The sequence below is a fragment of the Sus scrofa genome, chromosome 3 (assembly GCF_000003025.6).
Source record: "Sus scrofa isolate TJ Tabasco breed Duroc chromosome 3, Sscrofa11.1, whole genome shotgun sequence".
NCBI lineage: Eukaryota > Metazoa > Chordata > Mammalia > Artiodactyla > Suidae > Sus > Sus scrofa.
The window spans coordinates 26,213,246-26,231,542 of NC_010445.4; the positions used below are offsets into that span (position 1 = coordinate 26,213,246).

General features: G+C 46.5%; 1 protein-coding gene across 6 annotated transcripts in view; it reads right to left on the minus strand.

The window, feature by feature from the left end:
* The window catches only part of TMC5 (transmembrane channel like 5), a 75,723-nt gene that overhangs the window by 1,821 nt on the left and 55,605 nt on the right, over positions 1-18,297 (minus strand). For 3 of the 6 annotated variants that reach the window (XM_013995619.2, XM_013995618.2, XM_021086535.1), the window contains exons 13-20: positions 17,606-17,703; positions 15,607-15,702; positions 11,575-11,650; positions 11,148-11,281; positions 8,890-9,063; positions 5,949-6,027; positions 2,661-2,765; positions 1,117-1,159 (exon numbers count right to left, since the gene is read on the minus strand). In XM_013995619.2, the coding sequence (XP_013851073.1) occupies positions 1,117-1,159; positions 2,661-2,765; positions 5,949-6,027; positions 8,890-9,063; positions 11,148-11,281; positions 11,575-11,650; positions 15,607-15,702; positions 17,606-17,703 (805 nt within the window). The remainder of the gene's footprint in view (positions 1-1,116; positions 1,160-2,660; positions 2,766-5,948; positions 6,028-8,889; positions 9,064-11,147; positions 11,282-11,574; positions 11,651-15,606; positions 15,703-17,605; positions 17,704-18,297) is intronic. The other 3 variants (XM_021086537.1, XM_013995620.2, XM_021086536.1) reach the window with 1 other exon arrangement.

The following is an 18,297-nucleotide window of genomic DNA, read 5'->3' on the forward strand; positions in this document are numbered from 1 at the left end:
ATGGGGAGTTCTGGTCATGGCTCAGCAGTTGACAAACCAGGCTAGTATCCATGAGGATGCAGGTGCGATCCCTGGCCTTGCTCAGTGGGTTAAGGATCCAGTGTTGCCGTGAGCTATGGTGTAGGTCACATAGGCAGCTTGGATCCCACGTTGCTGTGGCTGTGGTGTAGGCTGGCGGCTACAGCTCTGATTAGACCCCTAGCCTGGGAACCTCCACATGTCTCGGGTATGGGCCTAAGGGAAAAAAAAAAGGCCAAAAAGATGAATAACTGTCTGTTTGTTTCCTCCCCAACATTCATTCCTCTTCTGGCATCGGCCACAGATTTTCTTGGGAAAACCTCCCTTCTCCACTTTCAGAGTCCCTGCGGTCTGTATGTCTGTACCGCCTGTGTCTACAGATGAGGCCTGTGACCCAGATGTGGTCAATGAAATCACCATGGTCCCATGGCCACAAGGACGGAGTTCATGAATGAGCACATCACCCAATCAGATCCAGTGAAACACAATGAGATCCAGGGTCTCTTTCCCACTAGACTTGAATCTGAGAAGATACAAGAAGCTAATAAAGCTGTTTTGGAGTTCCTGTCGTGGCTCAGTGGTTAACAAATCCGACTAGGAACCATGAGGTTGCAGGTTCGATCCCTGGCCTTGCTCAGTGGGTTAGGGATCTGGTGTTGCCGTGAGCTGTGGTGTAGGTTGCAGACGCGGCTCGGATCCCACGTTGCTGTGGCTGGGGTGTAGGCCAGCAGCTGCAGCTCCAATTCGACCCCTAGCCTGGGAACCTCCATGTGCCGGGGGAGCGGCCCTAGAAAAGGCAAAAAGAAAAAAAAAAAAAAAAAGCTAATAAAGCTGTTTTGTAGTGATTAGGATGAGCCCATTTGGGAAAGGCAATGACAAGGAGAACTGAGGAGAAAGAAACCAGATTCTGGTGTCATTCTGTGAGCCCCTGCTCTGGCCATGCTGAAAGCAGGAATGATTCTTGGGCTTTGGCTAAAGCCAGTTTGGGCCAGTTCTTGCAACTGAACGCGGAACTGATCCAGAGACACTTCTGACCCTCTGTTTTGGGATCTATCACCTGGAGGAATCCTGCCTCCTTCAGTGTCACTTGGTACTCACCTCTAGCATCGATGTGTTCCCTGACACGCAGAGAGCCCGACTGCTGGAAAAGAAGAGGACAAGCGTTCTTAAGTGGCCTAACAGGATTGGTGGCATCTCTGGAGTGCTGGGACACAGGTTTCATCCCCAGCCCGGTACAGTGGGTTAAGGATTTGGTGTTGCCGAGGCTGTAGCACTGGTGGCAACGTTGGCTCGGATCTGATCCCTGGCCCAAGAACTCCATAAGCCAAGAGGAGGCAAAAAAAAAAAAAAAAAAAAAAAAAAAAGAAGAAGGAAGAGGAGGAGTTCCCGTCATGGCTCAGTGGTTAAGGAATCCGACTAGGAACCATGAGATTGCTGGTTCCATCCCTCACCTCTCTCAGTGGGTTCAGGATCCGGCGTTGCTGTGAGCTGTGGTGTAGGTCTCGGACATGGCTCAGATCTGGCATTGCTGTGGCTGTGGTGTAGGCCAGCAGATATGGCTCCGATTTGACCCCTAGCCTGGGAACCTCCATATGCCATGGGTGCGGCCCTAAAAAAGACTAAAACAAAATAAAATAAGGAGAAATTGATTTTTTGAAACCAAAAAACCCTGAAAATGACCCAAATGTCCAAATATGTACAGACTAAAACAATGTCTGAGATACAGTATGAAGTGGTGAGAGGGGGAATTATTCTGTGTCTAATACAGCCTCTTTTTTTGTAATAAAGAAATAAACAAAAAAGTAGATGTATGTATGTTTACAGATGCCTGCGGGAAGATCTGGAAGAATAAACCCTGAAACATTAACCTCGTGGGGAGAGGTGTCGGCGTGATTTCGTTTCAGTGGGATATACTTCCTGTGTGGCTGAGTTATAGAGAAGGTGCATGCAGGCCCCATGAGGGCAGAGCCTTGTCCTGTAACCACAATAACCCCAGCACCTAGAACACCATCAGGCATAGGACACAGTGGATGGGTACCTTTTTCGGGGGGGGGGTCTTTTCAGGGCCATACCCACAGCATATGGAAGTTGAAGGGCTGGGGGTCAAATTGGAGCTGCAGCTGCCAGCCTATGCCACAGCCACAACAAGACAGGATCTGAGCTGCATCTGTGACCTACACCGCAGCTCATGGCAACCCCGGATCCTTAACCCTCTGATGATCGAGGCCAGGAATCGAACCTGCATCCTCATGGATACTACTTGGGTTCTTGACCCACTGAGCTGTGACAGGAGCTGCCAATGGGTACCTTTTTTTTTTTTTTTTTTTTTTTTAAGCCACCCTGAATGAGGCATACGGAGTTCCCAGGCTAGGGATCAGATCCGAGCCACAGCTGCAACCTATGCGGCAGCTGCGGCAACACCGGATCCTTTTAAACCACTGTGCGGCTGGGGATAGAATCTGCATCCTGGTCCTTGCAGAGACTCACCACGGTGGGAACTCCAAATGAACACTATTTTTTTAAATAAAAAGAGAAATGTTAAAACACAGCAAGTGCCGTTATGCGATTCTAGTTCCCTGATGCAGTTTCCAGAGGAGGGCACCTCTGTGTCACAGGGATCCCAACGCCACCTCCAGCCTCACCTCCGAGTCTCTCCCTTCCAGCCTGAATGAGGTGGAGTTTGCTCTCTTCTCTGTATCCTGCAGCTTGAGTAACTTTTCTATCAGGAACATTTTGTCTTTGCCCTCCTGCCAAGAAAGAAAACAAAAACAAAAGCATGGAAGATGAATGATGGTGTGAGGTTGAGAAGTGAGTGGTGAAAAGAAGGTTGATTTGGGGGCAGGTAAGCTCCCGGCCATTGGATGGAGACTGCTCCCCATGTCTTCTTTCTTTTTTTCTTTTTTCTTTTTTTCTTTTTAGGGCCATGCCGTGGCATATGGAAGATCCTTGGCCAGGGGCTGAATTGGAGCTGCAGCTGCCGGCCTACAGCACAGCCACAGCAATGCCGGATCCGAGCCACAAAGGCAACCTACACCACAGCTTGAGACAATGCTGGATCCTTCACCCACTGAACGAGCTGCCAAGCATCGAACCCACATCTTCACAGATACTATGTCAGGTTCTTAAGCTGCTGAGCCCCAACGGAATGCCCCATGTTTTCTTTCTTTTTTCCTTTTCTTTTCTTTTCTTCTTTTTTTTTCTTTTTCTTTTTTTTTTTTTTTTTTTTGCTTTTTAGGGATGCACCTGTGGCTGCCCTGTCCTCCCACTGCCCACGTCAAAGCTTATAGCTCTGCCTCCAAAGATATCACATGTATTTCATTTGTCAGAGTGGTCTGTGTTCACAGAGTAGACATGCTAAATAATTCCTGAATTGGAAAGAGAACAAAGGAAAGGGATCTGCTTTCCCCGGGAGGGCGAATCACTTTCTTGGGAATCTACTACAGATAAGAGAGCGGGCTATTCCAGCAGTGTGGAGGTGGGTTGGCAAGCATCACGCGTGGTCTGTCCCATCTACATCAATCCCATTTCCCAGGCCCTTCTTTCTCCTTCAACCTTCAGTCATTGATTTTAGCATCCACAGTGGATCTTGCTTGCAACAACTATTATTGCAGTACGTGGTTCATAATGATTCTTTCTTTTCCTCATTCCTTCTGCATTAAGTAACTGAGATTCTTCTGAAAGAGGAGTTCTCTGTGGGAATTGGTTTTTCTGTTTTTTTTTTTTTTGTCTTTTTGTCTTTTCTAGGGCCACACCCATGGCATATGGAGGTTCCCAGGCTAGGGGTCTAATTGGAGCCATAGCTGCTGGCCTACACCACAGCAACTTGGGATCTGAGCCATGTCTGCGACCTACACCACGGCTCACGGCAACGCTGGATCCTTAACCCACTGAGCGAGGCCAGGGATTGAACCCAAAACCTCATGCTTCCTAGTTGGATTCGTTAACCACTGAGCCACGACAGGAACTCCGGAATTGATATTTTTATCTTGTTCCCCAACTCTCTTGGATGTGGCCAACTTGTTTGGAAATCTCTGGTTGGTGGCAGCTGTTTTCATACTTTAGTGTCAACAAGAATTAGCGGGAGAGCTTCTAAGACTACAGACCTGCGGGCTTCACGCAGCAGATTTTGACTCGGGAGGCAAAGCTGTGTCATAGTTGAGGGCACAAACTTTGAATTAAACGAGTTCAAATCCCACTATTTACTGGCCCTGCAACTTTGGGCAGGTCATTTCCCTCCGTAATCCTGTTTCCTTAATTTAAAAATAGAGGTGGAAGAACTGAATGTGCCCCAGAGGGAGTCGTAAAGATTAAATAAGAATTTTTACTCATCACATACCATAAGGCCAGGCATCAATTAGTGCTCAATAAAACATTATCTGTTACTATTATTGCCTCGAGGAGGGAGAGATAATAGGAATTTTCAATTTTAACAAGCGTCCAGGAGTTTTTGACATAGTGATCATACTTTGAGAAGGATGGCCGCTGAGCCTATTCTCAGCATCTTTGTCTGGGTTCTTTTATTTATTTATTTTTTAGGTCCACACCCGCCACATATGGAGGTTCCTAGGCTAGGGGTCGAATCCAAGCTACAGCTGCCAGCCCACAGCAACACCAGATCTGAGCCACGTTTTCAACCTACACCACAGCTCACACCAATGCCAGATCCTTAAGCTACTGAGCGAGGCCAGGGATCGAACCCACAACCTCATGGTTCCTAGTCGGATTCGTTTCCGCTGCACCATGACAGGAACTCCTGGGTTCTTTTAGAGATAGTGTCCCCGTCTTTGTGGTCCATATACTGGGCAAGACTCCCAGGCAGGCAGGCCTGCGTGATGTCTATGGTGCCTCCCTGAAATGATTTTATCCAAATACCTTCTGAGTTTACCTGGCACTTCTCTTTCAACACTGCTCTTTTGTCTTTTTTTTTTTTTTTTCTCTAGGGCTGCACCCATGGCATATGGAAGTTTCCCCAGGCTAGGGGTTGAATCAGAGCTGTAGCTGCTGGCCTACGCCATAGCCACAGAAACATGGGATCTGGGCCGCATCTGCAACCTACACCACAGTTCACGGCAACACCGGATCCTTAACCCACTGAGCAAGGCCAGGGATCGAACCTGTGTCCTCATGGATACTAGTCAGATTCGTTTCAGCCGAGCCATGACTGGAACTCCCTGACTCTTTTTTTATTCTGGTACTCATGAGAGAAATTTACACGGGTGCAGTAACAAAATGAAACACTGAAAGTTCTTAAAATATGGCAATTTATAAGGAGAATAAATCAATCGACACATCTTTTCACAATTCAATTTTATCACAGAAAGTTTTTCCTTTTTTTTTTTTTTTGTCTTTTTAGGGCCACACCTGAGGCATATGGAGGTTTCCAGGATAGGGTCGAATCAGAGCTGCAGTTGCTGGCCTACCTCACAGCTCATGGCAACCACAGATTCTTTTTATTTATTTATTTATTTATTTTTCATTTCTAGGGCCACTCCCATGGCATGTGGAGGTTCCCAGGCTAGGGGTCTAATCGGAGCTGTAGCTGCTGGCCTACACCAGAGCCACAGCCACTCGGGATCCGAGCCACATCTGCGACCTACACCACAGCTCATGGCAACGCCGGATCCTTAACCCACTGAGCGAGGCCAGGGATCGAACCCGAAACCTCAGGGTTCCTAGCCAGATTCGTCAACCACTGAGCCACGACGGGAACTCCAACACCAGATCCTTAACTCACTGAGCAAGACCAGGGATCAAACCTGCGTCCTCATGGATGCTAGTCAGGTTCGTTCACCACTGAGCCATCATGGGAACTCCGGAAAGTTTTTCCTTTAGATATCCATTGTATTCCCATGGAAGGTGAGAATATTTCATGAAAGAATCGGTGTAAGTTCTACTATGTTATGTTGTAAATAAAAAGCAATGGGACTTACATTGATGATCTGTTCATGGAGCAGTCTGATCATAATCTTCCTTCCCTCTGTGATCTGCCAGTAAAGGTAAGTGATGATTCTGGAAGAGAAGAAAACGCAGAATGGCAGTTGCTTGCTCGCCAATGCTTTGCCGGCTCTGAACTTCACCTGGGCACAAAGGAACCAGTATATGTGCTCGCAGATAGATTTTTGGATCAGCCAGCGTTCTTTCAAAGTTGTACCGGGGTGAGCTAGAGGTTAAATGCATTATAGCAATGGTTCTCACCATTCTACATATAATAATAAATCACGTGAGAAGCAGAGAAAAGACTCATGCCATGGCCCCTTCTCAGATCAATTAATTGAGCTGTTTTGGCCATAAGGCCAGACATCGGTACTTCTTATTCTTTATAGCTCTATTGAGGCAGAGTTTATATGCTACAAAATGTATTCATTTTAAGAATAGTTCAATGAGTTTTAGTCAACCTATACAGGTGTGCAAAGTTGACCCCAGTCTAGTTTTATTTTATTTTATTCATTTATTTTTTGTCTTTTGGGGGCCATACCCTCAGCATATGGAGGTTGATAGGTTAGGGGTTGAATCGGAGCTACAGCCACCAGCCTACACCACAGCCACAGTAACACCAGATCCAAGCCTCGCTTACGATAAATATAAATATGTATGTTTTTATTTTATTTTTGTCTTTTTGCCATTTCTTGGAACGCTCCCTTGACATATGGAGGTTCCCAGGCTAGGGGTCCAATTGGAGCTGTAGCCACCGGCCTACACCAGAACCACAGCAACGTGGGATCCGAGCCGCGTCTGCAACCTACACCACAGCTTCCGGCAACGCCAGATCCTTAACCTACTGAGCAAGGCCAGAGATCAAACCCACAACCTCATGAATACTAATTGGGTTCGTTAACCTCTGAGCCACGATGGGAACTCCCTAGTTTTATTTTTACTGACATATAATTAATAACATTGTGTAAATTTAAGGTGTAAAACTCTGTTGATTTGATGCATTTATATTATAACATGATTACTGCCATAGTGTTAGCCAACACCCCTATCATGTCACATAATTATCATTTCTTTTTTTGTGATGAGAACATTTAACTGTATTGTCTATTTCTTTTTTGTTTACTTATTTATTTTCTTTTTACAGCCACACCTGCAGCATGTGGAAGTTCCCAGGCTAGGGACCAAATCGGAGCTATGCCACAGCTTTTGGCAACACCGGATCCTTAACCCATGGAATGAGGCAGGTATTGCACCCTCGGGACACTATGTTGGGTTCTTAAGCTACTGCGCCACAACAGGAACTCCAGGACTATTTCTTTATTTTAAAAATGTATTTTGTTGAAGTATAGTTGATTTTACAACATTGTGTTAATTTCTGCTGCACAGCAAAGTGACTCAGCTATACATATATATATATTCTTTTTCATATTCTTTTCCAGCATGGTCTATCACAGCATATTGAATATAGTTTCTTGTGCTCTGAGGTAGGACTTTGTCGTTTATCCATCCTAGATGTAATAGTTTGCATCTGCTAATTCCATATGCTCAGTCCATCCCTCCCCCGATCCCCCGCCCCCCGCCCCAGCAACCACATGTTTATGGCTAAAGACTCTGTGCCAAGCCCTGGGAACTCTGTCTAGTCACTTAGGATGGAGCATGATAATGTGTGAAAATAGAATGTGTACGTGTATGTATAACTGGGTCACCATGCTGTAGAGTAGAAAAAAAAAAAAACTGTATTGGGGAAATAACTGTTAAAACAAATAACAACAACAACAAAAAAGAAGAAAACTCAGGTAATACCAAATTCCATCTCACAGAGATTAAAAAATAGTGATAATAAAATAAAAATAAAATTGAGAAAAAAAAAAAAGACTCTATCTCAGTGAGTTTTTTTTTTTTTTTTTTTTTTTTTTGTCTTTTTAGGGCCGCACCCTCAACATATGGAGGCTTAGAGGCTGGGGGTTGAATCGGAGCTACAGCTGCCGGCCTACACCGCAGCCACAGCAATGAGGGGTCCAAGCTGTGTCTGCAACCTACACCACAGCTCATGGAAACGCCGGATCCTTAACCATTGAGCGAGGCCGGGGATCGAACCTGCAACCTCATGGTTCCTAGTCGGATTTGTTTCCACTGAGCCACGACAAGACTCCCAGTGAGTCTTTTTTTTTAAGGGCCGCACCAGAGGTTCGGTGCGGAGGTTCCCAGGCTGGGGTCAAATAGGAGCTACAGCTGCAGGTTTATGTCACAACCACAGCAATGCCAGATCCGAGCCTCGTCTACACCACAGCAAACTACACCAAAGATCATGACAATGCTAGATCCTTAACCCACTGAGCGAGGCCAGGGATCCAACCTGCATCCTCATGGATACTAGTCAGATTCATTCCCACTGCACCACGATGGGAATTCCCTCATGATATTTCTTAAGAGGAGGAAGAGCAGGTATGCTTTCTTCATAAAACAGACCCCCCAGAATGTACAAGAAGATATTAGATAACTTTGGGAGTTCCCGTTGTGGCTCAGTGAGTTACAAACCCGACTAGTATGCATGAGGTTATGGGTTTGATCCCTGGCCTCGCTCAGTGGGTTAAGGATCCAGCGTTGCCATGAGCTGTGGTGTAGGTTAGACATGGCTTGGATCTGCTTTGCTGTGGCTGTGGTGCAGGCTGGCAGCTGCAGCGTCGATTTGACCCCTAGCTTGAGAATTTCCATATGCTGCAGGTGTGGCCCTAGAAAGCAAAAAACAAAACAAAACAAAACAACAACAAAAAAAAACTATATTACATAACTTTCAGAAATATTCAAGGGCAGAGTCAGACAGTCCAGAACACAGAGCTACGCCGTAGCCTTGGCTTTCCCACCCAACATCCCTCGGCTGCCCACACGTTGTGTCGATGACGTATTTCCCCTTGAGGTTCCAAGGGACCCACTTACAACACGATGAGGGTGAGGATGAAGAAGAAGTGCACGCTTCCGATGAGGTTCTGGTAGATCCAAACGACCCACAGGTAGCTGGGCCTTTTACTCAGGGTGTCGATCCAGCTGTAGATGGACTGAATGAAGAAGGGCAGACCTCGAAACGGGCCACAGCCGGCGGAAGGCTTCAACCTGGTAACACAAGGGACAGAGAAGCATCTCTCGCGGACAACTCAGATATAGCTTATTCCAGAATCAGGTGCCCTTTCTGGGCTCCAGACCTGGAACGAGCGCGATTCTTACCTACTCCTCCCACACCCGCCTCCAAAAGAAACCCCCTTGCCCACAGCCCCAGCTGCTGTGGTTGGTACCCATGACCTGCATTGTGAGGTCCAGCTTTTTTTTTTTTTTTTTTTTTTTTTGCTTTGTAGGGCCACACCCATGGCATATGGAAGTTTCCAGGCTAGGGGTCAAATCAGAGCTATAGCCGCCGTCCTATACCACAGCCACAGCAATGCCAGATCTGAGCCGAGTCTGTGACCTACACCACAGCTCATGGCAACACCTGATCCTTAACACATTGAAAGAGGCCAGGGGTTGCACCGCATCCTCATGGATATGAGTCGGATTCATATCAGCTGAGCCACAATGGGAACTCCTGCTCATTCATCCTTCAAAGATTTATTGCCCTTGTATTGGGCACTTGCTAGACACTAAGCCCTGGAGACTCTTCCACAGGGAACAAGACAGAGATGATACCTGCCCTCCCAGGTTTATGTTCTAGTGGGAAAGATGGTCAAACAATGAGCACACAATTCAACAAAGATTCACAGGCATTTCTAGGGAACTGGAGAATGAAGAAAAGACACCGTGAAGTTCCTGTTGTAGCTCAGTGGGTGGAAGACCTGACATAGTGTCTGTGAGACTGCAGGTTCGATCCCTGGCCAGTGGGTTTAGGATCCGGCGTTGCCTCAAGCTGTGGTGTAGGTTGAAGACGCGACATGGATCCGGTGTTGCTGTGGCTGTGGTGTAGACCACAGCTGCAGCTCCAATTTGACCCCTAGCCTGGGAACTTCCATATGCCTTGAGTGTGGCAAGAAAGGAAGAGAAGGGAAAGAAAGAAAACTGTCCCAGGAGGGAGAGGAGGTGGGGGCTGAAAATATTCAGGAGGTCAGAAGACTTCTGAGCTGAGGACTGGAGGGTGGAGATAAGGCCTAGCAGAGGGAGCAGAGCCAGCACTTTATTTTTAATTTTTTTTTTTTTTTGGTCTTTTTAGGGCCGGACCCACGGCATATGGAGGTTCCCAGGCTAGGGGTCCAATTGGAGATGTAGCCACCAGCCTACACCACAGCCACAGCAACACAGGATCCAAGCCACATCTGCAACCTATGCAGCAGCTTGCAGCAATGTTGGATCCTTAACCCACTGAACAAGACCAGAGATCAGACCCACCACCTCATGGTTCCTAGTTGGACTCATTAACCACTGAGCCATGATGGGAGCTCCAGAGCCAGCACTTGAAACAGAGGGTCCCGCCCCACAGGAGCAGAGGCACACGGAGTCCCAGGAACAGACAGAGCACCGTGAGGCCGGATAGGATGGAGCATGGGGGGTGCAGCTGGAGAGGTGAGAGGGAGCCTGATCAGACACACGGGGACTTTCAGTTCACAAGAGGAAGTCCTGTTCTCCGTGTGGAGGGCTGGCTTCTCCCCAGCGGGGAAGCAAGGAAGCTGTGCCAGTCAAGACTGTGGGCACTGGTGGGCGGTGACCAAACTCGGATACATTGCCACCCTGGGTCCTTGCATCTGTTGCTTACCAAGGATACCTGGCTGAACACTGAATTAAGTATGTCTTTTTTTTTTTTTTTTTTTTTTTTTTTTTTTTTAGGATGGCACCCTCAGAGGATGGAGGTTCCCAGGCTAGGGGCTGAATGGGCGCTGTCACCACAGCCACAGCAACGCAGGATCCGCTTTTTGGGGGCTGCGCCCACGGCATTCGGAGGTTCCCAGGCTGGCAGATGAATCAGAGCAGTAGCTGCTGGCCTACACCACAGCCACAGCCACACCAGATCTGGGGCGCATCTTTGACCTACACCACAGCTCAGGGCACCGCTGGATCCTTAACCCCCTGAACGAGGCCAGGGATCGAACCTGCATCCTGCTGGATCCTGCTTGGGTTCTTGACCACTGAGCTACAAGGGAAACTCCAACACCTGCCTTTTAAAACACTCACCCACCCCATCTCTAACCCCTCACCTCAGCAGGGCCATCTCCTACCTCCAGATGGTGATGGCCAGGGTGCACAGGACCCCGATTAAAGACGGGAAGAAGAGTAATAGGATGAAAAAAGTCATCATCTGTGAGGCCCGCCAGGCTTTGCTCGGAGGCTGGAAGTTCATCATCAGGCTGATCTGAAGAAAGAGAAGCAGTTACCTCCTACCTGTGCCCAAGAAGCACGCCGGGCACCAGCGTCCTGATATTCTTCCCAGCACGCCTCACCCCCAATGCTTAATGCCTTTTTTTTTTTTTTTTTTTTTTTTTTTTTTTTTTTTTTTGGCTGAGGCTAGAGTTTCCAGGCCAGGAATTGAACTTGTGTCCCAACGCTCCAGAGACGCCTCCATCCCATTATGCCACAGCGGGAACTCCCCCACCCTACCCCCCAGTTCCAACCACTGCCGGGGGTTCCAACATCAGGCTGACTCACATTTTTGACATAAAACATGATGAAGAGAGTAATCATTTGGATAAAGGGCAGCAGAGGGCAGAAGAAGGTTCCAATCCTATGAGAGAGGGGGTGAGGATCAGAGATCAGGGGAACACGTATGAAGGGAAGGGAATGGGGTGTGAAGGGCTGAATGGTGTCCCTCCCAAAATGTCGAAGTCCTAAGCCTCCACTACCTCAGAATGTTACTCTATTTGGAGATATGGATTTTCTTTTTTTTCTTTTGGTTGCACCATGGCATGCAGAAGTTCCTGGGCCAGGGATCTAACCTGCACCACAGCAGTGACCCAAGCCACTGCAGTGACAACGCTGGATCCTGACCCCGCTGAGCTGCTTGGGAACTCCTGGAATTACGGCCTTTAAAGAGAGAATTAAGGAGTTCCCATCGTGGCTCAGCAATAACGAACGTGACTAGTATTCGTAAAGACTCGGTTCGATCCCTGGCCTCGCTCAGTGGGTTAAGGAGCCAGTGTTGCCGTGAGCTGTGGTGTAGGTTGCAGACGTGGCTCAGATTCTCTGTTGCTGTGGCTGGGGTGTAGGCTGGCTGCTGCAGCTCTGATTTGACCCCTAGCCTGGGAACCTCTGTATGCCACAGGTGTGGCCCTAAAAAGACAAAAAAATAAAATAAAAACATAGAGGATTAAGGTAGAATGAGGTCCCCAGGGGGCCCTGACAGACTCACACAGGGGGAAGACCATGTGAGGACACAGGGAGAGGGCGCCATCTACAGGCCAAGGACAGAAGCCTCAGAAGAAACCAAGCCTGCCAACACCATGATCTTGGATTTTGGGGCTTCAGAATGATGAGAAAATACGTGTGTGCGGTTTAAGCCACCCATCCTGTGGTACTTTGTTATGGAAGTCCTATAAAACTCATATTCATAAGAGATTGATTCCAACACAGCAAGCCAATTTCCGCCACACCCAGCATCCACGCTTTGGAAAAGAGATTTTGCAGAGCACGGTACGCGCACAGCCGTGAAACCACCAGATGGCCTTCAGCCAGCCCTAAGCTAGGGGTCCCAAAGGTGGGATGTGAACTCCTCTTGCCTCTATGGCTTTTGAGAAGGTCTGAGGTCCTGCAGAGATGGGCATTGAACTGCACTGAGGAGTTCCCATTGTGTCGCAGTAGTTAATGAATCCAACTAGGAACCATGAGGTTGTGGGTTCAGTCCCTGGCCTTGCTCAGTGGGTTGAGGATCCAGGGTGGCCGTGAGCTGTGGCATAGGTTGCAGGCGTGGCTCGGATCCCACGTTGCTGTGGCTGTGGTGTAGGCCGGCAGCTGCAGCTCTGATTAGACCCCTAGCCTGGGAACCTCCATATGCTGGGGTGTGGCCCTAGAAAAGAAAAAAAAAAAAAAAACTTCATTGAGTTACAAATGAGAAGGGCTCCCCCTCTTCAACTCTCTTCAAAGCTTCTGAGGCCAAAAGAGAGACGTCTCAGTTTGCTGCTAGAATGTCTTTAAGTCCTAACACTTGCCAACCTCCCTTAAAAAAAAAGAAAAAAAGGAAGCAGCTTTTAGACTGAGAGCCTTGACAGATAGCAACATCTCGCTAGAACTTAATGATTTCTTGTGATGAGACTGAATCAGGGGTTCCCTGATGGTCTAGTGGTTAAGGATTTGGCAGTTGTAACTGCTATGGCTTGGCTTCAGTCCCTGGCCTGGGAACTTCCAAATGCCACGAGCATGGCTAAAATATATATAAATATATATATATTCTTGTCATGGGATTGATTTTGTTTTTACAATCACTTGTGGAGTTCCCATCGTGGCACAGCAGAAACAAATCCGACCAGGAACCATGAGGATTCAGGTTTGATCCCTGGCCTCGCTCAGTGGGTTAAGGATCCGGTATTGCCGTGAGCTGTGGTGTAGGTCGCAGACACAGCTCAGATCTGATGTTGCTGTGGCTGTGGTGTAGGCAGCAGCTGTAGCTCCAACTGGACCCCTAGCCTGGGAACCTCCATATGCGGCAGGTGTGGCCCTAAAAAGCAAAAAAAAAAAAAAAATCATTTGCAATTTCTGTCAAATAATATGATTTTCCATTTATGATGAAAAAATACTCATTTAAGTTTTTTAAAAAGGCAAACAGTTTAAAAGATAATATTGAATGTATATAAATGTATAACTGGGTCACTTTGTTGCTGCTGTTGTACAGCAGAAATTGACAGAACATTGTAAGTCAACCGTAATTAAAATTTTTTAAATAAATAAATAAAAGATAATATTAAGTAAAAAACAGTACAGGTGATAGAGATGCCAGGAAAACAAACAAACAAACAAACAAAAACAGGTAGGCTGATATTCAAAAGACCTGAGTTTAGAAAACACTTTCTTCACCTGTTTTTCTACCACCATCCCTAATATACACTCAATTTCCGTTTACACTCACTCTATTTTCTCCTTTAAAGCTCATCATCAAAGACAATATTCTTCTAAAACCCACAGAGGTTAAAGCTATAAGGGCCACGGAGAAAGGAAAACACATGTGTGTTTTCAATTGTGCGTATTTATGATTTATTAATAAAAATCTTCAAGGTCCATAAGTAATAATGACTATCTCTGATTGCAACGTCTCTGCCCTCGATGCGAACATTCCCTTGGGAATGACTGTCGAATGGTCAATAATCTGAGGGCTCGGGTTCTAGGATTGAAAACTGCATCCCAATGACTCTGTGAAGATGTAATGAGTTGAATACCCAAAACACCATCTAGTCATTGAGGAGGTCCCGTCATGGTGCAGCGGAAATGAATCCGACGAGGATCCATGAGGATGTAGGTTCCATCCCTTGCTTCACGCAGTGGGTAAAGGATCTGGTGTTGCTCTGAGCTGTGGTGTACGTCACAGATGCAGCTTGGATCTGGCATTGCTGTGACTGTGGTGTAGGCTGGCAGCTGTAGCTCCAATTGGACCCCTAGCCTGGGACCCTCCATATGCTGCAGGTGCGGCCCTGAAAAAAACAAAAAAAGAAAGCTTTAGAGAACTGGACACTGTCTCTGAGACTTAGCTGGTGCCAGTGTATAGAGGCCGGTTTCAGCAAACTGGAGTGGCTGACCCCGGTTCAAGGCCCAGCCAGTTGTTACCATAATGGGAGATGGTCTTGATCTTTCCTATTTTGGAGAGGAGCCAACAGTTGTATTTATTTATTTTTCAAAATTTTCAAATTTTTTGGCCACACCCATGGCACATGGAAGCTCCCAGGTCAGGGATGGAATCCAAGCTGCAGGTGTGACCCAAGCTTCTACAGAGACAACACAGGGTCCTTAACCTGCTGTGCAGAAAATTTTTGGCCAAAGAAATTTTAAATTTTGTTTGAAAACTCTTGTTTCTCCCTACTCTCATTCTCTCTCTCTCTCTCCTTTTTTATTTTTTTTATTTTATTTTTTTATTTTTAGGGCCACACCTGCAGCATGTGGAAGTTCCCAGGCTAGGAGTCGTATTGGAACTGCAGCTACCGGCCTACACCACAGCCACAACCACACGGGATCTGAGCCACATCTGGGACTTAAACCGCAGCTTGCTGCAACACTGGATCTTTAACCCACCGAGTGAGGCCACGGGTGGAACCTGCATCCTTATGGATACTAGTCCGGTTTGTTACTGCTGAACTCCCAGTCTCTTGATTCTTAAATATTGGTGGTGAATTTTTAGAAAAGGCACTGTGTCGGACGAGCAACACACACTTTCAGGCTGGATACAGCCTGGGGTCCTCCAGCTTGGGACTCCTGCTTAATGTTGATTCTTGGCTGAAATCCTTATAAAGGAAAAGAATAGTCTGGGACATGATTTCCTAGTTCTCAGACTGGCCGGATTGGGTATCACCTGGGCAGCTTTGAAAAGCAATAGATTCTAAGTGTTGCCCCTGAAACTCTTGAGCCCACTGTCAGGTGGGAACCACTGGGCAAACCAAATATTTTCAAAATGTACCGCAGAACACAGCATTGTAAATCAACTATGCTTCAATAAAACTTTAAAAAATGGAGGAAAAAAACCAAAACCAAACAAAACCTTACCACACCAGAGTCTGTGCGTAGATCAGTTCCAGGACATTCCTGGCAATGTCAAACTCCTGTAAGCCGAGACTTCTGATAAACCGCGTCCCAATGATTCTGTGAAAGTGTAATGAGTTGAATAACCAAACCATCAATTCCCTCCTTCCAAGGTTCCCCCACAATTGACAGAGGAGATCCCCCACCAGTTTGGAATAAAGTCACATAAGTTCCCTTGCAAAATTTTGTTTTCTTTTGTTTTGCTTTTTAGGGCTGCACCTGCAGCATATGGGAGTTCCCAAGCGAAGGGTCCAATTGGAGCTGTAGCTGCCAGCCTACCCCACAGCCACAGCTACACTGTGGGATCCGAGCCTCATCTGTGACCTACACCACAACTCACGGCAATACTGGATCCTTAACCCACTGAGTGAGGCCAGGGATGGATCCCTCGTCCTCATGGTTACTAGTCAGATTCATTATCGCTCAGCCACGATGGGAACTCCCCCTTGCAAGTTTTGAAAAGTTCCAACCATAAACATGATTTCAAAGAAGTAATTGAGAAATTGAGGAAAAATGGAACTAACACAACACACTTGAGTGGAGGTATTGCTAAAGTGGTTCATAAAAATTCTAGAGAACATTATTTAAATTATCCCACCTATTATTTCAATATATAATTATTTATTAATTAATAATGGGTATTATTTAAATGCAATATTATTTAAATGATCTCACCTGTTGTCTTGTTTACACCACTTTTTACTTGTTAAAGCTCTTTTTCCCAGAGACTAGACAAACTCAGGGCCTTTCAACACAAATAAACTGAAATTTTTTTCAACTTTTGGTTACTGTTATTGAATTCATGGTGTTTCCCTGTTTCCTAAACCCACAAGGAGGAAAACTAAATCTCCATTTATTCTGAAGAAATTTGAGACCACTTTTGGTTTTTTTTTTTTTTTTTCATACAGAGGAGTTGCCAATAAAAAACTGCTGTTAAAAAAACAAAACAACTTCTCATCTTTATGCCCAGACCCTGAACAGAGGCTGGACTAAAAGTGAGTTTGGGGAGGAATTCCCGTCGTGGCTCAGCGGAAATGAATCTGAATAGCATCCATGAGGACGCAGGTTCTATCCCTGGCCTCGCTCAGTGGATTAAAGATCTGGCGTTGCTGTAGCTGTGGTGTAGGTCAGTGGCCACAGCTCCAATTCGACCCCTAACTTGGGAATGTCCATATGCCTCAGGTGCAGCCCTAAAAAGACCAAAAAAAAAAAAAAAGTGAATTTGGGGAGTTCCCGTTGTGGCTCAGCAGGTGAAGAAGGTGACATAGTGTCCATGAAGATGAGGGTTTGGCCCCCGGGCTCACTCAGTGGGTGAAGGATCGATCCAACATTGTTGCAAGCTCTTGCATAGGTTGCAGATGCGGCTTGGATCCCGTGTTGCTGTGGCTGTGGTGTAGGCCAGCAGCTGCAGCTCCGATTCCACCTCTGGCCTGGGAACCTCCATATGTCACAGGAGTGGCCTTAAAAAAAGGCCAAAAAATGAGATAAATCTATAGGTACAAGCATGGAAAGATGCCAAGTCATAGTGATTCGTGATAACATCAGTAAGAACAAACTCCACAGTGGTTCTGCAGTGTGACCTCACTTGGTCTTGAAAAATTAAGGAGTACATACATATCCACAAAGCAGTAGATTCATAGAAAAATATGGAAGAATATACATATACATATTAAAATTATCCATGGTGGGTAAGATTTCAAATGACTCCATTTCTGCGTTGAATTTCTAGAATTTTCTTTTTCGGAAGAAGGTTTTAAAGAGCCAGCTGAGCTAAATGAACTGTGACAACAGGACTGTCCTATCAAGGTGACACTACAATTAATTCAGAAGAAAACACTATCCCAAAGGACAAGAGGCAGACTTAGAACAATGTACATAAGGGACCCAGACTTCCTGCTCGGCTGAGGCTGTGGCTCTGGTTACAAAGTCAGGTACAAATTGCTTAAGACAGACCGATATTTACCTCCTCAGGAACTCCCCCAGCAAGGAATCAGCTAAAGAGAACACAAAATCCATCAGAAGGAGCCGGTAGATTTCCTGGCCAATGAGGGTTTCCCAACACTGGAAGGCAAACAAGAGTTGGGGTGTGGGAAGAGGCTGTTGCCTCCTCTCAGTTCCCACCCGTTCTTGGCTCCCTGCACTCATGAGGATGTGGCTGGTGGCTTCATTTGCCCAGGAGTCTTTGTGGCCCTGAAAAGCAGACTCACTCTCAGCAGAAACGCACCCTTAGGCTGAGTTTGTTTCTAAGAGTGTTTATTCTCTTTCCACGCTCCTTCTTCCCCTATTCGGGCTTGCCCTCCCTATGAACCCAAACTTGCCCTCCCCCTACCTCTCTGCTTTTCTTCTCTGGCCTATGCCCTCTGGATCCCATTTCTCAACCAAAGAGGGCAAGAAGTGTCGATGGCTAATGATACTTCCCCTCTTTTTGCTTATGAACCTTATAAGAAACCGATATCCACTCGATGAAGAAAATGGCCTAGGGGTTTAGCAGACGAGTACAAACTGGAAGGCTGAAGGAGTTGGTTTATGAAACTAGTGGTCAGTTACCTCTGCAGGAAGCCAGTGCTACAAGCTGATGGATTGGGATCTTTTAGATTTGGCTGAATGGGAAAGGAACATTTCAGGTGCACATGCCAAGGATGGATGGATGGAGGC